The sequence below is a fragment of the Oncorhynchus tshawytscha genome, linkage group LG05, assembly GCF_018296145.1.
Source record: "Oncorhynchus tshawytscha isolate Ot180627B linkage group LG05, Otsh_v2.0, whole genome shotgun sequence".
Lineage (NCBI taxonomy): Eukaryota > Metazoa > Chordata > Actinopteri > Salmoniformes > Salmonidae > Oncorhynchus > Oncorhynchus tshawytscha.
Window position 1 is genome coordinate 66,284,963 of NC_056433.1, and position 17,864 is coordinate 66,302,826.

At 43.5% G+C, this 17,864-nt stretch overlaps 1 protein-coding gene across 1 annotated transcript; it reads right to left on the bottom strand.

The window, feature by feature from the left end:
- Window positions 1-1,928: 1,928 nt before the first annotated feature.
- Window positions 1,929-17,460, bottom strand: LOC112251160 (regulator of G-protein signaling 5-like). Its single transcript, XM_024421952.2, has 5 exons — window positions 17,306-17,460; window positions 14,764-14,877; window positions 13,517-13,578; window positions 3,996-4,162; window positions 1,929-3,885 (listed from the first exon to the last, which is right to left on the bottom strand). Exons 1-5 carry the CDS (start codon window positions 17,347-17,349, stop codon window positions 3,724-3,726), a joined length of 549 nt encoding a protein of 182 aa, XP_024277720.1. The 5' UTR covers window positions 17,350-17,460; the 3' UTR covers window positions 1,929-3,723.
- Window positions 17,461-17,864: the final 404 nt, after the last annotated feature.

Below are 17,864 nucleotides of genomic sequence, written 5' to 3' on the forward strand. Positions count from 1 at the left end.
CCACTTTAATAATGGGCATTGATGGGAAATGATGTAAATATATCACTAGCCACTTTAAACAATGCTACCTTATATAATGTTTACATACCCTACATTATTCATCTCATATGCATACGTATATACTGTACTCTATATCATCGACTGCATCCTTATGTAATACATGTATCACTAGCCACTTTAACTATGCCACTTTGTTTACATACTCATCTCATATGTATATATTGTACTCGATATCAGCTACTGTATCTTGCCTATGCTGCTCTGTACCATCACTCATTCATATATCCTTATGTACATATTCTTTATCCCCTTACACTGTGTATAAGACAGTAGTTTTGGAATTGTTAGTTAGATTACTTGTTGGTTATTACTGCATTGTCGGAACTAGAAGCACAAGCATTTCGCTACACTCGCATTAACATCTGCTAACCATGTGTATGTGACAAATAAAATTTGATTTGATTTGATTTGAAGTCTTAATGGCGATGTTCCTTGACAGATGAGTAAATTCAGCTGAGAAGCTTCCACACTGTATGCTGTAGAATGAGAAAGCTTTCGCTTCTAGAGAATAAGAGACTAGGAGCAGTTGAAAAGTTCAAATGAGGAGAGAAGGTGAAGCTCTTTTTCTTATGTTTGTAAACACATAATTTAAAAGAGCAGGCTTGATGTTTCGGTAATCCTAGCCCTCTTTTTAATCCACAATCTCTTATTGTTGCATGGTATAACAATATAACAGATGACCAGAAGAAGCATTGAGGTGCTATCTGCCTATCTACACAGTGTGTGGGTTGTCATCTCCGGGCTAGCATTGCGTGTACTCTCTGGTTATATATTTGGACATAAGGCTATTGGCCTGCATGGTTCATGGAATGGTAGTGGTGTTGCTTGGCCAGGCAGTATAAAGAGATGTCAGCTATTTCTTAACATTATAAAGTAATGTTGTCTGGTCTGGCTTTAAATAGTATTTACACTCCTTATAAACAATGGGTTGGTTTGCTCATGAAAGGTATATTATAAAGATCTACTAAGATGTCTGACTGATATTCTTGATCTTTTCCAATGACACAGCTTTGGGTCAACACATATGACACGCTACTGTGTGAGAAGTGAATACATGTAAAAGAGAAGAGAGAAATCCAACGAGATGTTTATCAGGTTCACCGATGCCCCCAAGGGGCCATCACAACCCTTCTGTGATTCTAGGAACTGTGACCGTAATAAGGAGTGAGTGCATGTTAGGGCTTGACACTGTTTGTGTTGGCTGTATCTCCCAGAGTGCATCTGCTTCCTTTCTGTTTCCCCTCGCTACTCCAACATTTTCATTCGCTCGCCAGCAAACGATGCACTCCTCCGGGGTCCGACTGACGCACTTTCTTCTTCTGAAGAAAAACACCCTCACTTGCCGTGTGGGAAAAAGAGAAGTCAAGAGTAAGGACGTTAGCTAACTCAGCCTCAAAGCTGCGTGTTTTGTTGTTGGAAAATTTCCTAGTGGGTGTTTATTTTCAATGAGCTTTATCATGCTCAAGGTTTAAAATGGTTATTTGTTTTTTTTAATTCCTTTTGTATATGTATCTGTTTAATAAATATCCCTTATTTCATCACACAAAGACACATAATTACTTATCATGAAACACTTGGTGTTTATAAGATACAAATATGTTGGTGTAATCCTTGAGTATGCCTTCTCTTGGGTACTATGTTGAGAGATGTTTTCAGTTAATGATAAACTTGTGATCACAAAAAGGGGAAAAAATCCTCCGATATTGGATAATAAAAACAGAGTGACAATAGATAGTCAGATGTTTTCTCTTTTATGACAATGAAAAGACAGACCTCTCCTAGATACTCCTGGACCCCGGTGCTCTCTTGGCCACAACTCCCATTCATTCCAATGGGGTAGTCATGAATAACTTAATCAACACAAATACTACTAAATACTGGTAGATACTGTATTTACATAGAAAATAAATACATCTTCAGGAATTTAATGTATTGATGCCTTTTATGTGGGTGACTACAAATAATACATGCACAGACTGTATGAGTCAGATATTAACTTAGCACCACATAAGTCCTTACTGATGTTTTCATCAAGTGTTTTCACTAAAGGCATGACACCTTGGGCAATAGCAGTAGATTGGCCAATCTATGCAACTGGATACCCTTATCAATGCCACTTTAGAAACATGTTTTTTGTGTTGGTATTGTTACTCAACTTTGAATTACTATATGATGTCAAGTGATTACAAAGTATGTGATCTAACATTTTGTCACTTTAGCTTCAAGTGAAAATAAATGGGAAAATCAGTTTATTAAAATGACCACAATTGTCAACTCCTGACCTGCAGTGTTGCAGAATGTCAAATAATACTGTATTGGGCAACAATAAGGACTTATTAAGGTATTGAGTATTTGTGTAATAGTACTTCAATGATATGGCTATGACAGCTGCACTTCTTAAAAACATAAAAACACAGAAGAGCATTATAAAAACACACTGTAAGGTAGTGATATATTATTGCTACATGGGACTGAGAGAACCTTTGCGTAACCAAAGGCCTCCACCCTCAAAACCATATACCTCTCTGACTATAAAAGGTGTGAAGGCTAGTTATTATAGTGAATGGTTAGTGACAAACAGAAATGCTGAAAGCTGTATTGAAATACCGAATAAGATTAGTTAGTCAATAATGGAGTGCATATCTTTCTCTTCGGTTAGGTTAGTAAAGTCCCTAAACATTCAAATGTTGTTGTATTGCGTGTGTCCTTTCCTCACCTCCTTTGCTTCATGACCAAATGTAGGTAAAATGAATGGCTGAAATGACCTAAGATGGAATAATTTATGCCTACTTAGTTCAAATGGGTATAAAATAATTATCTGGAGAAAATACTGAGTTATTTTCTTTTCTGAGATCCACCCCTACTTGGTTTTCCCATTTTAGCAACTTACAACACAGTGGCCCATGAACCACTGAACAAACTGCCTACCACTGATCCCAAGGATGGCCTGAGAGCATGTTGGAGCCAACTCACAGCTACTCAAGACACTTGGTCTCTATATCTGTTGTTTTTAAACTGTTTATCACTTGGCTGTGTGAACGCTAGTGTGGCCAAGTCCCTCACCCGTTCTCCCCTATTTAGAACACTTGATGGGTACTGAATGTGTTACTAAGAGTCTCAAGGCAGAGGTCAGATTGTTCTCTCCAGAAACTCTGAAAGCCACTTCAGTTTTTTTTCTGGGAAAGCTATGGATGTACAAATATGGTGTGTCTATTTGTCTGTCTAGGATCTTCCTTTTTATTTAGACTATGGGACAAAATGATTGCGAGAGATTTTGTCTGCAATATTTATGACCTTTGGTAAATCTTCCCAAGAGATTGTGATTTTCCAATGTATTTGTTTAAATCACTGTTTAATTGATTGGTGGTTTGTTTGTCTCTCATTGAACAAATACTGTCATAATGCATGTTCCACACTCTACTTTTTGAATTGACATGTGACATTTTGATTGGCTGCAGGTAGATAAGACAAATATAGAAGTAATTTGAAATATAGATTTAAGTTGGTATAGAATGAGATAAATCTTTATGATGGCCCTTAGTTATCAAAACTGCAGTCTCGCTTGTGTCAATTGCATCAAATTATTTAAAAAAGGCCTAATTCCATCCACTTCAAATGACATGCAATTGGTTTGGAATTGACCCTTATTCTGTGATCATCTCGTTATTTGACCAGCTCCTGGTACTGCTCAGATCTCAGGAAGCGGCCAAAGGAGTCCTTCTCCATCAGAGCATAAATTCTCTTCTGGGCCAGGTCAAAGGTCACAGGGGAAAGATCAACCAGGTTCCTCAGGGTCACATCCTTGGTGTAATGATCAATGTTCACCTGGAGGGAGGAAGAGAGAGCGAGAAAGAGACACAGAAAGGCAGGCGAAGGTAAGTCTGGGTTTCCACAACAAATACAACCACAGATTTGATGGACACATTTTCTGTCACCTCTCTGGGTCCCTCGGTCTGGATGAAGTCCTCATAGATCTTCCTGGCCTTCACAGCCATCTTCATGGGAGACTTGGTCTTCTTGAAGTCCTCGCAGGCTACCCAGAACTCAATGTTCTCCTCACTGAATTCAGAGCGCAGGAAGCTACGGAACATGGCCAGGCCACCTTGGAGATAAAGAGATAGATGGAGAAAGAGAGAGAGAACAAGTGGTCCCATATTTTCCTGCCACACAGAGAGCATTGCGCCAATCCTCTAACATCTCCCATGAGACCTGAATTCCAGAGACAAACTGCCACTGTGCCTCTGTTTTAAACTGTTAGATGATGTGATAGGACTAGCTCCGATAGCTTCTGTGGTTGGTACAGTAGCACAGTGTTTACAACAGCAGAGTTTGGGTTGGATTCTTACATGGCCCGCTAATCCTCAATATACGTTGTTGTGAGTCATTTTGTATAAAAGTGTTTGCTGAATTGAGAACATTATACTGGGCCTGACTATATATAAATAAATAACCAGCATCCTGATTCAGCCACTTCACTTTATTTATTTCCATCAAATGTGATTGTTTGATGGTTAGTTCTTGGAGCTCCTCATCTGTGTCAAATGTTCTTTAGTGTACACTTTAAAATAAAGGTTAGTTGTTGCTTGTGGGTCCCAGGCAGAATTCCCACATTGAATGTGAAAAGAAACTGTACATGTATCATTGCCACACAGGAAGCACTTCATGTCTAAATTAAAATGCACAGGAAGTGCATGGCGGCAATAAACATTTTCAAGAGAAGTTTTGGAGAACAAACAAATTATTTTTTTAAACTCAAACTGCAAAACAAACATTGGGAAATTATTTGTTTTGTTAATCACACCCTCCAATGTCACAAACTAAAAAATATACAATTTAGCAAATGAAGGAACACTCAGGTAGTGGTTCAAAGGTCCTACGTTCATTAAGATTTTGGCGCCAGAGGGGCAACGGGGAAACTGAGGAACCAATAAGTGGAAACCTGTTTGAGAAAGCAATTTAGCTAGCGGATGTGAGGAAATCAATTATTTGACACATTGTACATGACTTGGTGGTTACGTTTTTCTCTAGCTAGCTAGTTAAATAACTAAGCTAACCTAAATGCTAGCTAGCTAGCTAACATTTTCTGATATCCCTAGAGGGCTAGAGTTTGAAGTGTAGCTAGCTAGCTAGGTTGCCTGAATGCAAGGTAGTAGCTTGAGCCCTTCAAGTAGTCTTGAGTCAAATGAGGAGGTAGCTAGCTACCTAGATATTTCACAGCCTCCCAGCATTCCTGTTGTTAGTTGCCTTTTGCCAGAGTACCTGTTTTGTAAAAGTTATGTGTGTGCGCGCAGGTGCCTTCAAGGCCTTCCGGCAGGACGCCAATATTATGAATGAGTGTGAATTGTGAATTAAATGAAGTTCCTTTATGAACGAGTTCTGATTATGATTGTTTGCTTAACACTAATATGTGATTAAGGATTTTGAACTAGGCCTATGCCTTTTGCATTTAACACCAGTTACAGTATGTGGCTTATTTGTCATTTCGAAAGTGATATGTCCCAGGGAGGGGCAGAGAGAATTTAAATTCCTGGTTTTGGCTTCTTTGGCAGAGTGATCTTGGTAGTTGTAAGGGGAGGCTTATGTAAGCCTGGTATAACCCCAACCTGAGTCTTTATGGAATAGACAGGTTGCCTGCAAGGCATTTCTTTTCATTTAAGTAAATATACATTTTATTATTTTGTAAATATTTCAGATTGTGGGTCTAGACCACAATCGTCACCTGAACGTAAAAGCATAGCTTCTGCAACAGAACAGCCTGCCTCCTGCAAGATTTCTGCCCCTACGACTACTATTTCCCTATTTTACAATATTGCTTTTATTACAGGATTTGGGTTTTCCATTTATATTTTGAGGTTGAACTTTAGCACGTTTAGCACGTAGGGTGCACCGATTGGTGTCACCTCGTCAGTCAGTATGTGTTATACCTGTGCTGGTTGCCATCTCGTTAGTAGGAAGGTGTTTCACCTGTGTTGGCCCAGGTGCTATTCAGGAGTGGCTGGCCGAGTGCTCCAGTTGAGCATGAGAGATGTTGGGGAGAGCTGCACTTTATGTCAGCTGTGATGCGATTTCAAGCACACCTTATTTAAGTTTGAAAGAAGCCAGAGTTTTGGTGTTTCCCTTGTTTGTTTAGCTCCATATTGTTTTCACTCTCTATCCTAAGTTGTTGTGGGTTTTTCTTTCAGTTGGTCTTTCTGGAGGCAATCCAAGTGGGCATCCATGGTGGGTGTCTTTCAGAACCCCTTACTAGGGGCTTTGCCAACTTTCAGGGGGCACCCACAAGGGTGCCTTTCAGAACCCCTTTTGAATGCCTTTCTCTTTGTCAATCATTTTTTTAGTTTGGTCCCTTTGTGAGTGACATTTTGAGTTTGTCTTGGTGGAACGTAACACTTTAGAGTAAGTGATGTGGCTGTATGAGTGTTTGCAGTAATACAGTAGAGCATTTGGTTGAGAATAAATATAGAACATTGAACAACACCTATTTAAACCCCATGAGGGAAACTCAGGGGGAATCCATATTAACTGTAATATTAATGTCAAAGTTCTTCATTAGATAATCAGAGCACAGCAGTTTCCAGTTCCCGGGTAATTAATCACTTTCATTTTGAGCTGAGCTCTATCTGGGGATGTTACAATAACATCCCTAACCTCTCATAGCTTCATAGCTGCTCTACAAGCTATGAGTTTTGCTGGAGAGGAGACTGATGGGGCTGCTCAGAGAAGTTGCACCACTGGGTTAATCTGATGGTTGTGTGTGTGTGTGTGTGTTTAGGCTACTACCATACACTAAGATCAAAGCATGTGGTACCATTACAACCCACTAAATCATGTACTTATGTACGTAAGCACTGTACATATCTGATCCCAGATGAATATATGATTTACACATGTACAGTGCATTCGGAATGTATTCAGACCCACTTTTTCCACATTTTGTTACATTACAGCCTTACTCTAAAATTGATTAAATAAATGTTTTTCCTCATCAATCTACACACAATGCCCAATAATGACAAAGTGAAAACAGGTTTTTAGGAAGTTTTACAAATTTAATATAATGTATGTATACAGGTATAAATATATTATTTACATAAGCATTCAGACCCTTAGCTTTGAGACTCAAAATTGAGCTCAGGTGCATCCTGTTTCCATTGATCATCCTTGAGATGTTTCTACAACTTAATTGGAGTCCACCTGTGGTAAATGCAATTGACTGGACATGATTTGGAAAGGCACACACCGGTCTATATAAGGTCCCACAGTCGACAGTGCATGTCAGAGCAAAAACCAAGCCATGAGGTCGAAGGAAGCCTCCGTAGAGCTCCAAGACAGGATTGTGTCAAGGCACAGTGGCCTCCATAATTTCTAAATGGAAGATGTTTGGAACCACCAAAACTCTTCCTAGAGCTGGCCGCCCGGCCAAACTGAGCAATCGGGGAGAAGGGCCTTGGTCAGGGAGGTGACTTAGAACCCGATGGTCACTCTGACAGAGCTCCAGAGGTCCTCTGTGGAGATGGGAGAAACTTCCAGAAGGACAACCATCTCTGCAGCACCAATCAGGCCTTTATGGTAGAGTGGCCAAATGGAAGGCACTCCTCTGTAAAAGGCACATGACATCCCACTTGGAGTTTTCCAAATGGCACCTAATGGACTCTCAGACCATGTGAAACAAGATTGTCTGGTCTGATGAAATGCCACGAATATTACCGAAGGTGACTCCCCTTCTTGTTCGGGTGGCGCTCGGCGGTCGTCGTCGCCGGTCTACTAGCTATCACCGATCCTTTGTTCTGTGTTCGTTTGGTTTTGTCTAATTGGTATCACCTGTTTCTTGTTTGGTTGTTAGGGTGGGGTTAGGAGCAGCGACCACTCCTCTTCCCACGATGGAGGAGAGAGTCCTTCATCACACGTCCATCCTCCATCGCCTCGGATCAGCAATGGATCAAATGATGGAGAGGATGGATCGTTGGGAGAGGAATGGTCTCCCTACTACCCCACCGACCCTCCCACCAGCAACTCTACCATCTCCCCCATCGGGATCCGGTTCCAGCGCTCTGCGCATTACGCCTCCGAGGGAGTACGATGGAGCAGCGACGGGGTGCCAGGGATTCCTGCTTCAACTAGAACTCTACCTGGCCACCGTTCGGCCGGCTCCCTCAGACGAGGAGAGCGTGTGTGTCCTCATCACATGCCTTACGGGTAGAGCCCTTGAGTGGGCCAATGCGGTCTGGAACGGGCCCGACTCAGCGAAGGGCAATTACCCGGAGTTCGCAGGGAGCTGGCTTGTCGGGACACTACACTTAGCCTAGATGGACTGATAGACCTATCGATCCGGTTGGACCATCTGCTAGCTGCTCGCGGACGTTCTGAAAGGGTCCTGTCAGTTCTACATCCTGACCCTCCCGCTCCTATCCCGATGGAGCTAGGAGGGACCGCGTCTAGGGAGATCGGAGGAGGAGGTTCCTCCTGTACCAGTTGTGGCCGAAGAGGGCACACGTCTGGTCGGTGCTGGAGGAATTCATCTGGGAGTCGAGAAGGCAGGCAGAACGCTCCTCGGTCACCCCAGGTGAGTAAGCACCACACTCTCCCAGAGTTTCCTGTTGGTCACATGTTCTTATTAATTTGTTTCCTTAATTATTCTCCCTCTCTCAAGCATAAGGCACTGGTAGATTCAGGTGCAGCTGGGAACTTTATAGATCGCGGACTCGCTCAGAGGTTGAGGATACCGTTAGTAAAAGTAGACCCCCCTTTTCCTGTGCACTCTTTAGATAGTCGACCATTAGGGTCAGGGCTGGTGAGGAAAGCCACAATTCCGTTGGAGATGATTACGCAGGGGAATCACAAGGAGCGAATTAGTCTGTTCCTTATCGATTCACCTGCGTTTCCGGTGGTGCTGGGGATTCCCTGGCTCACAATCCTACGATTTCGTGGAAACAGGGAACTCTCCAGGGGTGGTCTGATGAGTGTTCAAGCAGGTGTGTAGGGGTTTCCATCGGTGCGACAAAGGTGGAGAGTCCAGACCAGGTTTCCACCGTGCGCATTCCAGCTGAGTATGACGATTTGGCTATCGCTTTCAGTAAAAAGAAGGCGACCCAATTACCACCCCATCGTCAGGGGGATTGCGTGATAAACCTCCAGGTAAACGCTGCACTCCCCAGGAGTCATGTGTATCCTTTATCCCAGGAGGAGATGGCGGCTATGGAAACATATATCACCGAGCTTCTGAGACAGGGGTACATTCGGCCCTCCATGTCACCTGTCTCCTCGAGTTTCTTTTTTGTGAAGAAAAAGGATGGTGGTTTGCGTCCGTGTATTGATTATAGAGGTCTAAATTCCATCACGGTGGGTTTTAGTTACCCACTACCTCTCATTGCTACTGCAGTGGAATCATTTCACGGAGCGCAGTTCTTCACGAAACTGGATCTCAGGAGTGCGTTTAATCTGGTGCGTATTCGGGAGGGAGATGAATGGAAAACTGCATTTAGCACTACATCTGGCCATTATGAGTACCTCGTCATGCCATACGGGTTAAAGAATGCTCCAGCTATATTTCAATCCTTCGTGGATGAGATTCTCAGAGACCTGCACGGACAGGGTGTAGTGGTGTATATTGACGATATTTTGATCTACTCCACTACACGCACTGCGCATGTGTCTCTGGTGCGCAAAGTTCTTAGACGACTGCTGGAGCATGACCTGTACGTGAAGGCGGAGAAATGTGAGTTTTCTAAACGATCAGTTTCCTCCCTGGGTTATCGCATTTCCAGCTCTGGGTTGGTAATGGAGGGTGACCGCGTAAAGGCCGTGCGTAATTGGCCGACTCCGACCACGGTAAAGGAGGTGCAGCGGTTCTTAGGGTTTGCCAATTACTACTGGAGGTTTATCCGGGGTTTTGGTCACCTCACTGCTGAAGGGGGGGCCGGTGCGTTTGCAGTGTTCAGCAGAGGCGGACGGAGCTTTTCGTAGGTTGAAGGCGATGTTCACTGAGGCGCCGGTGTTGGCGCATCCGGACCCTTCTTTGGCGTTTATAGTAGAGGTGGACGCATCCGAGGCTGGGGTTGGAGCGGTGCTCTCACAGCGTTCGGGTGCGCCACCGAAGCTCCGCCCCTGTGCCTTTTTTTTCCGAAGAAGCTCGGGCCAGCGGAGCGGAATTATGATGTGGGGGACAGGGAGTTGTTGGCTATGGTTGAGGCCCTGAAGGTGTGGAGACACTGGCTTGAGGAGGCTAAGCACCCTTTCCTTATCTGGACTGACCACCGTAACCTGGAGTATATCCGATCAGCTAGGAGACTGAATCCTCGTCAGGCAAGGTGAGCCATGTATTTCACCAGATTTCATTTTACTATCTCGTATCGAACAGGTTCCCTCAACACTAAGGCCGACGCGCTGTCACGACTCTATGACACTGAGGACAGGTCCATCGATCCTACTCCCATCATTCCGGCAGCTAAGCTGGTGGCACCAGTAGTATGGGAGGTGGACGCGGACATCGAGCGGGCGCTAAGGGAGGAACCTGCGCCTCCACAGTGTCCGGAGGGTCGTGGGTACGTGCCGCTCGCTGTTCGTGATCAATTGATTCGATGGGCTCATAGTCTACCCTCGTCGGGTCACCCAGGTATTTCTAGGACAGTGCGAGGTCTTCGGAGGAAGTACTGGTGGCCCACTTTGGTGAGGGATGTGTGATTCTATGTCTCCTCCTGTTCGGTGTGCGCCCAGAGTAAGGCTCCTAGGCACCCTGCCACGAGGTAAATTACAACCTCTCCACAACGGCCGTGGACACATCTATCGGTGGATTTTCTTACTGACCTTCCCCCCCTCTCAGGGTAACACAACGATCCTGGTTGTTGTGGATCGGTTCTCTAAGTCCTGCCGTCTTATCCCATTGCCCGGTCTCCCTACGGCCCTACAGACTGCGGAAGCTCTTTTCACCCATGTCTTCCGGCACTACGGGGTGCCCGAGGATATAGTTTCTGATCGGGGCCCCCAGTTTACCTCCCGTGTATGGAGGGCATTTATGGAACGTCTGGGGGTCTCGGTCAGCCTGACCTCAGGGTATCACCCGGAGAGTAATGGGCAGGTGGAGAGAGTGAACCAGGAGGTGGGTAGGTTTCTGCGGTCGTATTGCCAGGACCGGCCAGGGGAGTGGGCGAGATACATTCCCTGGGCAGAAATGGCCCAGAACTCACTAAGCCACTCCTCTACCAACATGTCACCATTTGAGTGCGTGTTGGGGTACCAGCCGGTCCTGGCACCTTGGCATCAGAGCCAGACTGAGGCTCCTGCGGTGGAGGAGTGGGTGCAGCGCTCTAAGGAGACCTGGAGGGCTGTCCAAGAGTCATTACGCCAAGCGAGTGTAAGGCAGAAGAAGAGTGCTGACCGTCACCGCAGTGAGGCCCCCGTGTTTGCACCTGGGGACAGGGTCTGGCTCTTGACCCGAAACCTGCCCCTCCGCTTGCCCTGCCGGAAGCTGGGTCCGCAGTGTATAGGGCCATTTAAAGTCCTGAGGAGAATAAACAAGGTTTTTTATCGATTATTACTTCCTTCGTATTATCGTATTAACTACTCGTTTCATGTGTCTCTTCTCAGGCCGGTGGTAGCTGGTCCCATGCAGGAAGGTGAGGTTCCGGAGGTCCCTCCGCCCCCTCTGGACATCGAAGGGTCCCCGGCGTACACTATACGAGCTATTCTGGACTCGAGACGCCGCGTGAGGGGCTTGCAGTACCTCGTTGACTGGGAGGGGTACGGTCCGGAGGAGAGGTGCTGGGTTCCGTCGGGGGATATTCTAGATCCATCTATGTAGAGAGTTCCATCGCCTCCGTCCGGATCGCTCGGCGCCTCGGCCCCCGGGTCGTCCCCGAGGCCGGCGTCGGCGCGCTGCGGGAGCTGCGCGTCAGGGGGGTGTACTGTCACAAATATTACCGAAGGTGACTCCCCTTCTTGTTCGGGTGGCGGTCGTCGTCGCCGGTCTACTAGCTATCACTGATCCTTTGTTCTGTGTTCGTTTGGTTTTGTCTAATTGGTATCACCTGTTTCTTGTTTGGTTGTTAGGGTGGAGTTATTTAAGTTTGTTCAGCCCGCTTCTGTTTCGTGCGGGCTTGTTCGTCTGTTTTGTGTTAGAGTGTATTTTGTTTGCATTTTGGGTTTCGCGCTGTCCGTTAATATTTCTGTTCATTTGTCCTCCTACTTTTGTTGATGTTATTTTTCCTGGACATTAAATCGTGTTTTTTCCCACATCCTTTTGCTCTCTGCGCCTGACTCCACACCTCTTCACTCATTGCACGTTACATGAAACCAATATTGAGTTCTTTGGCCTGAATGCCAAGCATCACTTCTGGAGGATACCTGGCACCATCCCTACGGTGAAGCATGGTGGTGGCTACATCATGCTGTGGGGATATTTTTGAGTGGGGGGGACTGGGAGACTTGTCAGGATCGAGGGAAAGATGGAAGTACAGAGAGATCCTTGATGAAAACCTGCTCCAGAGAGCTCAGGAGCTCAGACTGTGGTGAAGGTTCACCTTCCAACAGGACAACAACCCTAAGCACACTGCCAAGACAACGCAGGAGTGACCTGAATGTCCTTGAGTGGCCCAGCCAGAGCCCAGACTTGAACCCAATCAAGACCTGAAAATAGCTGTACAGCGACGCTTCCCATCCAACCTGACAAGACTTGAGAGGATCTGCAGAGAAGAATGGGAGAAACTCCCCAAACACTGCTTGTAGCGTTATAACCAAGAAGACCCAAGGCTGTAATTGCTGCCAAAGGTGCTTCAACAAAGTACTGAGTAAATGGTCTGTTTTTATACATTTTCCAAAAATTCTAAAACGCTGTTTTTGGGTTGCCATTATGGGGTATTGTGTGTAGATTGATGGGGGGGGGGGAAATAACTATTATTTTTTCTTAATCAATTTTAAAATAATTTTGTAATGTAACAAAATGTAGAACAAGTCAACGGGTCAGAATAGTTACAGAAATCACTGTATGTTATGAGTAAGGAGAGATTCCTGGCATTCACACACACACACACACACACACACACACACACACACACACACACACACACACACACACACACACACACACACACACACACACACACACACACACAGGAGGAATGCACCACACTGGAACATTTAGACCAGGCCTTTGAGGAAGGCATATTTTCCAGCAGTTTAATTTTAGACGCAGGTTTAATTTATTACACAATATAGACGTTATGCCCACAGATGGATTATGAAATGTTACTTCTCTGGATCTGGATAACAAGAGTGAATACCATCAGTTACTGTAATCTTATACTAGTCTGTCTGCTCTGTATTTGGCATGACTCGTAAAGTTTAATATGATGGGGTGAAGAAACATATCGTTTTACACAAGACCTCATGGCTTTTCGTAAGGACTTATTTGTTGTGTGTGTGTGTGTGTTTGTGTGTGCATGCCTGTAGATCTGGGCATACTCACAACTGTTGGTCAGCACATGGTCCAGGGACTCACGCCACTGTAAAGCCTCCTCAGGAATGGGCCTGTACAACACACAAACACAATACAACACCCACATATTATAGTCAATCACCGTAAACTTGATTTAACATGAGACAAGCAAATGAGCACGGTCAGTCCTTACTAACCAAAGAAGGAGAAGAACTTATCTACTGGAAAGCCCAAACAATATTAGCCTTTGATTGGACTACATTTCCTGCCTATTCATCTTCACTAAGTCAGCCCATTATCAGAAGGCCATGTTGTTAACAGCTGGATTCAGAGAATCCCACCCGGAGTGTTTTAACCCCAGGGTCAGAAGTTTGTCACTCACAGCCTCTTCATACTGCTCCATGTAAGGTCATTGAGGTCCTTGATTGCCCTCCCTCTAACACACGCACACACGCACACACACACTAGTCAGAGAGAGAGCCCTTCAGCATCTCATCTTTATTGATGGCTGTTCTACTGAGCTGGTGGGGGAAATAGCTTGCAAACATCCATTATGTAAGAGGTTACGCAATTAAGTGGAAGACACAGCCGCAGTATGCAATGCTTTTATGGTCAATTTGGAGATGATTTAACATGTAAACATCACTGTGACACTTCACAGGATGTTCTCTCCCCCTCATTCTCTCTCCCCTGCACTCTCTTTCTCCTCTTCCTTCAACACTCACTTTCTGTAATCATACATACAACTGATTATTTCCCTGTAGAAGGTAGTGCATGATAAACTGTAGAGACTGAACACATATAGTACAGTATATACATTTTTGTGATAAACAACCATTATCTTGGTCTGGTCAGTTCCAGTGCCTGGGACGGAGATGTCTCAACCTTTGAACTCTTCATTTGATACAGTACATGCAATGGTCTCTGTCCATGCACGGCTATCAATTATGAGGCTAACGTGCATACTGACATTCCACAGGCATGGAGACAGGCTCTCCCTCTCTTTCTAAGTCAGATCTGGAGATGAAAGCCAAGCAGTAAATCATGGAAGCAATTTACAATTGTCTATTTGACACTGTTTGAAGTAGAGTAAGGCCTAAACGTTTCACTCCTTTGAGGAGCACTTGAAGTAAAATGATCACTTGAAAATTGACTGAATCTGAGTCAGGGATATAACTGACAGACCATGTTGCGATAAGGTGTTTTCACGCACTCACGCGAGAGAGAATGCGTTCCTGTTCATCTTTGTGTGTGCGAGGACTGTCTGTGCTACTCACTTCTGAAGCTTCTCTGGCTTCTTCTCTTGTTTCTCTGGGTATGGGATGATCAGGTCAATGCCATTCTCAGGTTTCTGGAGGAGAACCCCCAACTTAGACTTGATCTCTTTAGCCCTAAGAAAGGAAAGTCATGAGGAAATAAGGCCATTTAGGAGGATGCTTTAATGTTTTAAATGGCACACATTCATGAATTAGAACAGTATAACAACACTAGTAATGACTTTGGCTAATGCAGATTGTATTCAGAAAAAGTGAGACACAGATAGCTATAACTAATCAATCAAGTTCAATATAATACAAGTTGAACAGCAATCAGCAACAGAGCAAAATACATACCAAACCTCAAAAAGGAGGGACTAATCATAAACTAGGCCTTCACGTTCATTTATCTGGATCTTAAATGTACCCTTTCAGACCCAGGATAATACAAACACATCCTCAGATGAATCAGACCCATTAGTAGAGGTCCTGCGATGTAGCCTTTGTTTTCAATGGCACAGTGTCAGGAGTTAGATTACACTATAATGTAATCATAACATATAAAAGGGCTAAAAGGTTATGTCATTTTTATAATATAACTTTAATTTTAATCTTCAATCAGCTTATTATGTTAACTATTAATCACAATAATCAAAAGACCCACTTCTAAGCCATCTCAAACTTAAAGAGAGTGTCCACAATATTTTGTGGACACAATAACACACTAACAATTTTACTTGCCATTTGCAAAAAGGCAATAATCAAAATATATTTTTTTACAAAGAGGACATTTAAGTGAGTAAACCAAAAATACTTTGAATAGAATACCCACCTTTATCATTATCTACTGCTCCCATTACTCAGGTTAGAAAAACAGCAGAGACAACAAAACAAAGTCTGATCAATAATTTATGATGTGGTGAGCCTCAAGTAGTTGATTCCTCTTTGTTACTTTCATCGATCCATGTAGTCAGCGATCAATAGATGGGCTCAACTAAAACCCCAGCCACACATGCAGACACACGTGCAGCCTCTTGTTGGCAAGACAGACCTTGTTGTTCCTGACCGGGGATGACACCCAACTACATCTACACTCTTAGAAAAAAGTGTTCCAAAAGGGTTCTTTGGTTGTCCCCATAGGAGGAACCCTTTTTAGTTCCAGATATAACCCTTTTGGTTCCAGGTAGAATATTTTGGGTTCCACGTAGAACCCTCTGGTGAAAGGGTTCTACATGGAACCCAATAGGGTTCTACCTGGAACCAAAAAGGGTTCTTCAAAGGGCTCTCCTATGGGGACTGCCAAATAACCCTTTTAGGTTCTAGATAGCACCATTTTTCTAAGAGTATAGATTCCAGGTAGGGTTGCAAAATTCCAGGAACTTTCAATCAATTCCCTGGTTTTCCAGAAATCCTGGTTGGAGGATTCCAGATATCCTGCTTATTCCCTCCTATCTCCGGGATCTTTCAAATGCAATTTCTGGAAAACCCAGGAATTGATTGAAAGTTCCAGGAATTTTCAACCCTAACTACGACAGACCACACATTTCCATGGGTTTCTACAGAATATTCATTCTAACCAGAGCTGTAATTAAGAGATTGCCCAGGAGTTCAGGGCATTGACATTTTAAATCAGGATAGCCCACATGAAGAAGAAAATAATGTGTTACGATTTTTAGACGTGTTAGTAGCATTGGTCTAGGTAACTTTTTTTTTAGGACATCTCCAAGTAACGATGTGTAATTAAAAAAGAAATCCTCCATGAAAAGGATAATATACTGCATCTTAAATTGTGGGTTTTTGATCAACTGGTAACTGTTCTAATTGTTTGACTGATGAGCGGCTTTCAGGGAATGCCTGTTTGAAAAACAGTCTGATTTAGGAAATCCATAACTCAATATAGAAGTATACATCATATGCATGAATATTATATTAATCAACCCATTAAACTGGAACAGGGCAGTGCAGTATATCATACTGATTCAGCTTTCCCATTTGGCTGCTTATGCTGCTTTATAAATTCATGACCAGAGGATGACAAAGAGCAGATAGTGAACCTCTGTTTTGCTTTTCAGCTTGGCTAAATATTCCTGTCTTGCATGTGGATGCAATTGACCTGCAACTGAGTTGGTGCTGCAAATGGGAATACAGTCAGCATAATGCTATCCTTCAGGTATTAAGATCATGAAACAATACCTTTTATATCTGCAACTGGAAATGTGTAACTTTTTGGACAGTTAAAAATGTTTGATCAAGTATTTAAATCAACTTTAAACTTTCCACTTGTCTTAAAATGAAGAGCAAACGATATTCACAATAATCTAGATTACCATACAGCATCTTTCAATAATTTAAACCATACTAAAAACATCTCAGCATTTTTACAAAATGAGAAAAAAAACTATAAATACAGAAATCAGATTTTGAATATAGGTCAAACATTTTCTGACTAAGAAATCAACTCATAAATGTTTTGAATGTAGTTTCTCTGGGCTTATTTCAGGCAAAAATAGGAGAGATTACCCTTTCAGAGAAACAGAAGAGCATACTGCTTTTGGCATCTCACCTTATCCGACATGTTTGGGGCAACGCAGCTAATCCTTTACACATTTTATGAAGTTTTCCTTTTTGATGTTTTGTTGAGTGAGTCCACCACAGTAAGATTCAGAGTCCCTTTTCTTTTTGACTTTGTCCTTCAGCACTCTTGGGGAGTTTATATACAGAGAGCCTATTGGCTTTGGGACAAGAGCATTAGCCAATGAAACGGATGTCTGCGACTGCAGGCAGAGGAGTCAGGGTCGACTGCATGAGAAGTGGTCTGCTAGAACTGGTATGGCTGGAAGTAGAGGTTAATCCCTAACCACAGATTTGTGATCAGATGCCTACATTTACAAAGATAAAAAAGTTGCACTGAACTCAGCCACTGATCAAGTGGTGAAATACATTTGTTAAGTAATTTATTAGATAAATACATGCAAGTAGATACCCATAGACTTCCATTCATTGTGCTAACTCTATTAGAATTGGCTCGAGGAATTACCTCTAACTTCCTTCATACTGGACACAGAGACATGAAAAGTATATCCATGAGTTCATCTGACTCATTGCCAAAATCCAAAAGTATC

Coding starts and splice junctions, on each gene's coding strand:
- LOC112251160 (XM_024421952.2), bottom strand. CDS start 17,349: ATGTGTAAAGGATTAGCTGCGTTGCCCCAAACATGTCGGATAAG. Junction 13,579..14,763: donor AAGCCAGAGAAGCTTCAGAA/GTGAGTAGCACA, acceptor TGTGTTGTACAG/GCCCATTCCTGAGGAGGCTT. Junction 4,163..13,516: donor CCATGTGCTGACCAACAGTT/GTGAGTATGCCC, acceptor TTTATCTCCAAG/GTGGCCTGGCCATGTTCCGT.